The 10,031-nt window shown below is 35.1% G+C and overlaps 1 protein-coding gene across 3 annotated transcripts in view; it reads left to right on the top strand.

The window, feature by feature from the left end:
* Nucleotides 1-8,465, top strand: part of PTPN3 (protein tyrosine phosphatase non-receptor type 3) — a 114,635-nt gene extending 106,170 nt beyond the window's left edge. For all 3 annotated transcript variants that reach the window (XM_072329831.1, XM_072329832.1, XM_072329830.1), the window contains exons 25-27: nt 2,364-2,509; nt 3,096-3,231; nt 7,017-8,465. In XM_072329831.1, the coding sequence (XP_072185932.1) occupies nt 2,364-2,509; nt 3,096-3,231; nt 7,017-7,094 (360 nt within the window). In that variant the 3' untranslated portion in view covers nt 7,095-8,465. The remainder of the gene's footprint in view (nt 1-2,363; nt 2,510-3,095; nt 3,232-7,016) is intronic.
* Nucleotides 8,466-10,031: the final 1,566 nt, after the last annotated feature.

The raw sequence follows: 10,031 nt of genomic DNA on the forward strand, positions 1-10,031 counted from the left end.
CCAGTTTTTCATTAAGAAGCAGGATCTGGTAGATGTAGTTTGTTTAAAAGTAAATATTGTTAATCAGACACACACAGTGGGGCTAACTGTGGAGCCAATAAATATAATTCTAGCACTTTGTTTGTCTTTTTAACCTAGGATTATAGATTTTTGTAGTTGTTGTCTAGTAGTGCTTTCCATGTACTTTTAGTATTCTGCTGACTGTCTTCACTTCATTATGAGTATAAAGACTTGAAAAGTAAAAACAAATAAAGGAAAACATCAATCACTCAAAAATAATGAATTATAGTAATAGCTTTTTGTTTTCTGAATGAGATATTTGAGTTTAAAAAAAAAACAAACTTTCTAACACAGATATATTTGAGCATTTTGATAAGCAAAATAGTGATCAAGTTCTTAACAGCTTGAATCAACTCAGAACTGCACAGCAAAAAAACAAATAGCAAGCTGATTATATCGAAACACAAATGACTAGAAAACTACTCTGAAACTTGAGAAATATGTGGAATATTTAACAAACAAGTTTGTTGGTCTGTAAGAAAAAATAAGGCATGCAGCAGAACATGGACTGTGATCACACCAGAAGTGTACAAATCTGGTTGTACTCAATGTTTATAAGCTATTTAAAAAAAAAAAAAAAAAAAAAAAAAAAAAAGGGGGACTCCATTTATTCAGACCTGGATTACTGAGTAGTTAAAAGGCCATGCTGCTTCTTTCAGAGATTCCTGTCATTGTTCACTTGGAATTTCCTCTAGACCTTTTAATTCTGATTGCTCAGACTTTGCCTTCAAGAAGCAGACTATGAGATGTGTCTTTATATTCCTGGATACAAACAAATTTTCGTAATTATGTTACCTGGAATAAAATCATTTCCTAGAACTCTGCTCAGTACATAAGCTGTAGGCATTCTGTCTTCTTACTTCACTGTCTTACTACCTTGCTCCTTGAGAGTGGAACCACTTCCTCTAATGGAAGTGGAAAGCAGAAGTCAAAGGCATTTAAAACAGGTCATGTATTCCAGTAATTGTATACTTAGGAAAATAAATAAAACTCCAAGTCGCTAGCATCAATAAAGCATCATTGCACAGACCACTAGGAATAGGTCAGCCTTTATAGACTGGTGCAGTGATAAAGGACAGTTTTGTTTCAGTAAGTGTCAAATGTTAACTTTGGCTATGGACATCAGTCAAGCAGAACTAACAGTGTATCTGCTGCTAAATGTGGAAGAAATAAAGGAAAGATATGAAGGTTTAGTTTATGAAGGTTAATATATCCTCATTGCACAATGTAGCAATGCTCAGAGTCTTTAGCTTCTTGTTTATTTTCCCCAGTCTAATCATTGGCAACACCTGTAACGTAACATTTGGGCCCAGTCTGAATGCAAAGACAATTGTGTGGTTTCATAATCAAAGTTAGCAAAGAGCTAAAATGCAAGAAATTCTGTAAAACTGCTTTTAAGTATGATTGAATGGAAAAATATATATATTCATATTGCAGAATTTTCAATGAGTTAAGTTGTGTTCATAAAGAAAAATGTCCTGTGGCAGTACAGAAATCATTCATATGTTTACAATTAACATATGTAGGTTTTTAACAGAAACCACAGCAAGCAAATGTTAGAGGCAGCGTTATTTTTTAACAGACTGTAAATACACACAGAGGCGCATTTAGATATGCAGCTATACTTCAGGAGACTGAATTGGATTGCAGAATGAGAGGAAAATGGCATTCATCTGCTTTTTATGGCAGGACCTAATGCTCTGCAGGTAATGAACAAGTGGAAAACACCTTTCAGCACTGAACCAGTATGCCAGTGTATCATTCCTAGATGTCCTAGTTCATATGCAGCCTCATTGTAAAATCAAAACAATGCTTTTGAGCTGTGATTGGGAAGCCCCAATGCCAGTTATTTTGGTGTTATTCTGAATGTTTCTTTATTGGCTTCCAGCTATTTCTTGCAGCCTCTCCTAAAGTGTTGTGTAAGTTGCGTATCATTTTACCTCAAGTGAATCATTGATATCAAGGTATTGCACGTCAAGAGCCAATACATTTAAAAACTGAAAACCTCACAGAATTGTGAGGGTTTTTTTTTTGTTGTTGTTGTTTGTTTTGTTTTGGTTTGAAAACCTGTTTAGATCACAAGTAAAACGTGATACCTCATTTATGGAGGAAGTGTTAGTCTATTGAATGCTAAGAATTACATGTTTATACGTTACTCTGAATTATAAAATGACAAATGTTTTCAGTGTCGTAGACATCTTACAGCATCTGCAGATTGTGTGAAAAGTGCGACTAGTATCGAGTAAATATCAACACAGGAATTGTAGCACTGAACTCTCTTTACAAATCTTACTGTATTTTAGACAGAACAGCAACACACCGTCACCCATCTTCAGTATGTTGCTTGGCCTGATCATGGTGTTCCTGATGACTCCATGGACTTCTTGGAGTTCGTGACCTGCATGAGGCCAAAGAGAATAGCGAATGAGCCAGTTCTCGTTCACTGCAGGTACTTGTGTTTTAAAATTCTACCCATTCATTTGCTTTAGCCTTACAATAAACATTTGCTTTGAGAACTGTCTGCAAGGTATAAGATTCCTTGAATTAAATGGAAACACTAAGACTGCAGTATTTTCTCCTTCATTCTTTTGATGAAATTGCTTAGCTATGTAATTATCATAAAGCTGATCATCTGTAATGTAAGTTGTTCTCCATTTTTATCCTCCACCACCTCTGTAAATTCATTGTGAATGGCACTGCAAAGTTTTACTGTGGTTAAAGTACCTGTCAAAAAGCAGTCAGTTACCTCTTATCTTTTTAGTCAAAAATATAAGCATGTAGATTTATAAGTAGCTATAACTGTTAAAAATCATTTACTTTGGGATTTTTTTTACCTTTGTATAATATTTTGTTGTTGTTATCACGGGCAAGAAATGTCATTGAAACTGCTTTAAAGATAAGCTTTGTGCTCTATTCTAATGTATAAAGGTCATCCTGTAATTCACAAAGCTATTTAATGTCATAATATTATGATAAGAGTCTGGTGAACTGCAAAATCCTAATTTTATAGACTGTTTTTCTGTTACATTTCACAGTGCTGGAATCGGTCGCACTGGTGTATTGGTCACTATGGAAACAGCCATGTGCTTAATTGAAAGAAACCAACCTGTTTATCCACTGGATATTGTAAGAAAAATGCGAGACCAGCGAGCTATGATGGTTCAAACATCAGTAAGTGATAGAGCAGGAACTCTCATTTTCTGTATATATTTTGCTCATGTTCAGTTTTAAAACAGATAGGAAGTATTACGTGATCTCTAGTTGTATCTGTCTTCAGTTGCCCTTATACTTCATGCTTCCTATGTTTATCATGACATAGTGCAGTGAAACATAATATTTTGCAAAAGGCTTTTTTACTGGAGAGGTGTGTATTTAACTGCAAATATTTCTTGCCTTGTCATTAGAAGGTGATTGATTTCTATTCCTTGCACTTAGAATGCAGAAAGTCATTTAGTCAAATCATCTGTTTATACTCCATCTAAATTCCGTGCAAGAAGATAAAACAACTTTTTGTTTTTCATTCTTTGTACAGAGCCTCATAGGTAGTTCTCAAACGGAAGGTAAAATAAAAGTGTTTGTGCTGTGGTTTGTGGAGGAACTGTCATTTGAAAAGGAGTAGAAATTTGATAGGATTAATATGTTTCTTAAATTGTGCTGCTGCTCCAGTTTAGAAAATCAAGGGATAAGAATAAAATTCAGGAAAAGCTGGATGATACCGATAACTGAAATATGAAAAATAAGGGCTGATTTTTTTTTTAACAAGGAGGGGGTTTGAAAGTTGGAGATCAGAGGGCTTTTTTTTGTGTTAAATGTGAAAACGAACAACTTGACGTTGGAGATTAGGGATAGGAATTTCCACTGCCTTCAGTAGAAGTCAGGTATCAGAATATTATGTGTATTATCTAAAAGAGCTAAATGCCTTATGATAAATCAAAGTAAAGGAGTTTAGACCCACACAGTCAACAGTTAAACCTGGCATTTCTGTCTTTCATCTTAAAAAGCTAAACAAAAACAAAAAAGAAGTCAAACACGAGCCTTTGGTTTCCCCTTGAGCAGAGGAATCACAGCATAATTAGGGTTAGAAGGGACTTGCTGGGAATACGACTTACCAGATGTGAGGAGGTCTTTTGTTATCTAAGGGTATGAAAGCACTGAAGCATCAGGAATTATGGTTGCTAGAGTGCTCTTTGAACAGAGATTTCTCATGCATGTTGCTGAGACTCTTGTCATTCATTGCTGTATGAGTACACTCCCTCACTCCCTGGACATGCAACAAGAGTTGACTGTATGACTGATGAGCAAGTTGTATGAATAGTGCCTTGCTAGTTCCTTGTGGAAATGACACATGATCTCATGATGTCTTAGCCTCAAGGCTTGGGAAGCTGAATGTTGACTTCCTGAGTTCGCTGCCTGTGCCTCTCTGTTTCTAAAATGAACTGAGGAAGTGGAAAGTTAAACTTTCTGAAGATGGTCTTATTTCTGAGAATCTGATGTGAGAACCTGAAGTTCTCTACTTTTTAACAGGTGCTGAGAACCTCCTATTGTAACAGTCATCCACAGGAATTGTTTGACGTAACTAAAGTATGTGGAGTATAGTGATAAATACACTGACCATAAGACCTTGATTATGAAAAACTGAGTACTAAAATAGGGCTCCTTACTTTGCTTGCTATGTTTTCCAGTTCACTATCTGCACAATTAGGAGAGAAGGAAGTAGCAGCAGTACTGTGAAGCTAAATTCACTTGTTATTTCTGAAGTATGCAGAAGCCAATGAGCAGAGCTGGCATACTGTGCTATAAATGAGGCACATGAGCTAGAACTCAGCTATGAGAGAGCAGAAGACCAAAAAGCTCCGTGTTAACCTATATTTATCTATCATGAATACTCTTTCATTCCTTCGCATCCATTTCATCTAGCTCCATTGCTCATATCAAGTGTACGGTTTCCAGAGGAAGTTGTTCAGCTGTAGCAGCCTGACCTGAAGCATATTCAGCAGCTCTGTGGTATCTGTACATGTGCTTCAGCTCTGAGAAGATAAAATACATAGCCAGATGTGTGTTGTAAATTAAGATCAGATGGGATGTGCCTGATAAGGATTGACTTAGCAGAGCTATTAACGTGTCAATTTAGTGTCTTCTATTTATTGTGCCAAATTTGTAGTTACTTGAAGACCTATAATCTGGTCATCAGGAACAGCAAAACAAAATCTATCCTAACAAGAAAATATAATAAAGCTACAACAAAATATGTGCAATGCTGTGGCCCTATTATTATTATTTTAAAGCTTCTGTATTCCTTTAAAGACTAATTAGAGATACTAAACAGTGTAGAAAGGAATGCTTTAGGACATTTGTAATAGAGCTAGTTATGAGCAAAGTGAACAGTAGGAATAGAGGAAATAGATAGCAGCAAAGAAAACACGTAGTCAAAGTCTGAGTCAGAGGAAGCAATACTGAAGTGCTCATTCTTTCTTGTTCAATAACTTCATCACACAAAGGAGTTAACAGAAGTGGTGAACAGAGAGCTAAATATCGCAGTTGGGTTGTTCTGGCAGCAGAAATATGCAAATGAAAATAACAAGAGAAAAGTCAAGGTAATTAAGAAATAAAGACAAAAGAACAGAGTGATACTAGAGGTGGGAGTAATTGACTGAAGGTTTGAAAGAAAAGGCAGGAAATTGAGATATACAGAACATGAATTTCTATCCTGAACTTTTCCCTTATTTTTTCTGTACTTAAGAGAAAGTATTTTGAACATGTGTGGACAAGAATAAGGTCTGAACTACCAATACTGAAATGCAACATAAGGTTCTTCACAGTCCGTGCATCATCTTTTATTTCTGTCCTTGGAGAGATTTGGGGGGAATGCTTCCAAATCCTTCTGGAGTGTTGATGAGACTTAGCGTGGAAGGGCAGCTGGGGTAATATTTCAAAGATATGAAAACGGGATTCAGAAAACACGAAGCTGTGCTTCTCCTGATACAATGTTGAGACACAGCTGTTCGTTTGGAGGTTTGACTGAATAAGCGGTCAGAAGTACTTTTGGGAGATGTATGCTTCGATCCTCACGAGTTCTTTTTGTGTTCTCAAGATTAAGCCACTCGTAAATATTTATTCTGGCTATGTGGAATTTTCGTTGTGCATTTTGATGTTGTCTTGTATCACTTTTCAGAAAGAGATTATCAGACTATTTGCTTTTAACAACAACTTTGAACCATTGTGGAAGAACCATCTTTGTAATAGTGTAATTTAGAAAACAAATACCAATCTCATTCGTTAAGACCTTGTAAAAACTAAATGAGCTCAAAATGTTGGGGACAGAAGAATTAACATGACTGCTACTCTTCAAAAGTATTCATTCCAAAGGATTTGATCACATCCTACTATGAAAGGAAATAATGCTTGATATTATTACCCACTTGAAATAAAGCAACTCCATCTTCTGTGACAGTGCAGCGAAGGTTTATAAAAGTTTTTGTAGCAAGGCAGTATGGATTTTCACCAATATATTTTATCTGGTAACTTTTTGGATGCATAACCAAAAGTCATGCCATTACCTTGTAATTACCAGGTAATGGTATGAAAAAATAATCAAATCCTGTGGTGAGATGGTATGAAGGACAGCTTTCATCAAAGTCAGAAGAAACTTTAAAGATTCATAGTTTTTACAAACAAGTAATATTCCCTAGGGTATAAGGATACGTTCTTTCAAACTTGCAGACCTTTTTTCTCATTGTAAGATTTTTAATTCTTGTTCAGAGAAGAATAAGTGTTCCATTTGTGTCATATTAATGCAGTCAGAAGAGATGGATTTTCACTTTCAGTTTTGTATCTTTTCTCCTGTTATTGTCCAGGAGAAAATGAAGCAGTGAGACTGTTAGTCCAATTAAATACTACTGTACAGTCAGGAGTTTGACTAATCCACCATGTTTGTTTTTTTTCTTTTTCTTATACAGAGTCAATACAGATTTGTTTGTGAAGCTATTCTTCGTGTTTACAAAGAAGGATTGATTCGACCACTGGATTCTAGTTAGCACAGCAGTGAAGTATGCATTTTTTTTATTTTTTTCCCTAAAAAGACTGCTTTTTAAGTAAAGCAGAAGCTTATTTCTCAAAGCAACTAGAACGGACTAGAAACCCGTGAGAAGACAGATGAGCACATTTGAACTGTGGCACTTTAAATTTCTCAAGAAGATTGCTGAATCATGTACAGTATAGAGAAATCGTGTAGATAAATATGAGAGCAATGGTGTGTAAATGCTTTACTTAGGCACCATAAGCAATCATGGAAACCTCAGTGCATATCTTTCACTGCCTTAAACACCCTTCACTTTGGAAGTTACAATGATCCTTGTGTTTCTTTTGAAAATATGAAAGGAAAACTAAGAGGACTGAAATGACTCAGTTTAAGAAGGCATTTAATATCTTTGTATTGTATGAAAGTTCGTGGAAAGTGAATATTTGTAACTTTCTTACTGGGACACTAAATATTTGTAGGAATGTAACCTTGACTTCTCAATGGCTAATGAAAAGCTTCAAAGCCTAATGCATAACTACTGTACATTAACAATAGGAGAAATTAAGTATTCACTTTCCATAAGTCTAATAGTATGCCAGCTGTTGTAATACTGTATCGCTGTATGTGATGTGCAAAATGATACTGCATTTATACATTTAAACAGATGGTACAGTCTACATCTTCTGTTGATCAGTTTTACTTCCAATTTGCCCTTTCAACAGTGACCTACTTCTTAGTGATAGCTGTTGTATTTCTTTTTTTCCATTTTGGATGTCCTCCAAGGCAGATATTTTTCACTGCTATTTCTGTATGTGGACTGAAAACATTCTAATCTAAGGTGAGGTCTAATTCTCTTTCATCTTTGTTTCCATGTGTATTATGAGTTCTCAGATGTAAATGTGGATTAACATTGCACACAAGTACTAGATGTTTGACTTGTACATGCAAAGTAATCTAATCCAATACTGGAAGAAAAAATTACTACTGAACCCACCAAATATGTTGCTGCTAATTCAAGGTGTGAAGCTTACAAGGACACAGGTGTTTCTAGTGTTCAGATGGTGATAAAATGTTGACTTGCTGCCCTTCAGCAAATGTTGTACGTTTATCCAGTGGAACACAGCTCTGTTGCAAGAGTTCTGTGGATTTATTGTGTTTCTTGCTTTATGGAAATGCAGCAAAATTCACATGAAGATTGACATAGAAAGAGAGAATTAATTTGTATATTGTTAAATGATTCACCCTTAAGGTACACTGGTCTCCATTTCATTTCAAATGGGAGAATTGGACGTTCTGAACAATATAACCACATTTGTATGATGTTAATTTATTTTGCGTGTGCTTTGTGATTACCCTAAGGTAGTTCTTCATTTTTGAATATTATCTTAAAAAAAAAAAAAAAAAAAGAAAGAAAAAAAAATTATTTTAAGGAACTGTTTGAAACTGTTATTTAAAAAATTAGTCCTATGTAAGGAAAAACATTTAAGACATTAACCAAATGTTTATATGTATATAAAAGGAAAAAAGATGATTTTCTTTTTGAATATATATATATATATATATATAAAATACACACATATACATCCAGATATATTTTAGAACTATGGTTTGTATTATGGATATTGTCATTTATTTTTGAAGTTTCATTATAGAAACTGACATAGCTATATAATATGCATCTCTCATGTTACGGGAAGGTTGGATTGGTTTGATTTTATTTTATTTTCCCCAGGAGATGACTGAAAAATGAATGTAGTACGTGCTAAACTGCTAATCTTTGTCTCCTACAGACTTAGTCCTTTCTTCCAGGTTACATTATTAGTTACAAGTAGAAGAAAGAAGATTCCTAGTTACCTGGTTAAAAGAGTTTTTTGGTTGAAACACGCAAGGTCATTGGCAACACAAAAATCTTCATGGCTTTGTAGGTTGAAGGGTGAATAGATTTGTGTTTGTTCTTATGTATTGCATTCCTGATTTTATCGTTACATGAAAGTTTTTATAGTGCATGGGGTTTTTATCCTTTTGCTAAATTGGGCATAGATTGGAAACCAAAAGATGGTAAATCTGGTTAGCTCTTTCCTCACTAAACTGCAACAGGTCATTCCGACTGTGACTTCAATTGTAAAATACTTGTGGACACACATTTTGCTTGGGAAGCTTTTTCAAAAAGTACATATGGAAAAGTGTTGTACGGGTGCAAGCTTTCAGCTGCTGTTTGGTATCATGTTGAGTGAGAACGCCTAGTGACATGTCTCCACTTGAGCAGGGGTCACTGAAGGGACTGCGCCTACTATTTGACAGAAGCTCTCTTTTGCTGTTATGTGTGTGCCTTTCTGTTAAAATATCTTGCTTTGAAGTTATGCTGTGCCTAGATCTTAAAGTCATTGCTTGCAGTTTGTGTGACTTTGTCAAGAGGTGAAAAAGGCACAAAGGAGAAGAAAAACAAAATAAAAGCAAGAGAATAAATTGAAAATATTTAGAGCATCTCTGTGACATTTGTTTCTTCAATAGCAGCCCTTGATTACCATTTGTCTTCAAGGTTAGTGACCTATTCCTATCACTACTTATGTTTCTTCATGTTGAATATATATTTACCGAAACATGGTAAATTTCTTCAGTATATAACTCCAGTCTCAAGATGCGTGGTATGGGTTTGACTTGCATTAGTATGTGTGTTTTTATGTGAACATCGTCATATTGTGACAGATGCTGCTCTTGTTCTGATAAAGTCAGGTGGCTTCAGTAATAGCATTCTTCTAATGCTGTTATTTGGATTTTAATAACTTGTGTGAAATTGCTGGTCACTGCTGCTCCCCTTAAAGCTATAAAAACAATAATCTGTGTAGTACTTGATTTATTTTTTTGTAAAACCATAGAGAAAATATTAACTAGACAGTTGTCTTGTACATTGTGTCCATCTTTATTTCAGTCTTGCTGGGTTTTGCACATGCAC

Source organism: Excalfactoria chinensis, chromosome 2 (assembly GCF_039878825.1).
Source record: "Excalfactoria chinensis isolate bCotChi1 chromosome 2, bCotChi1.hap2, whole genome shotgun sequence".
NCBI lineage: Eukaryota > Metazoa > Chordata > Aves > Galliformes > Phasianidae > Excalfactoria > Excalfactoria chinensis.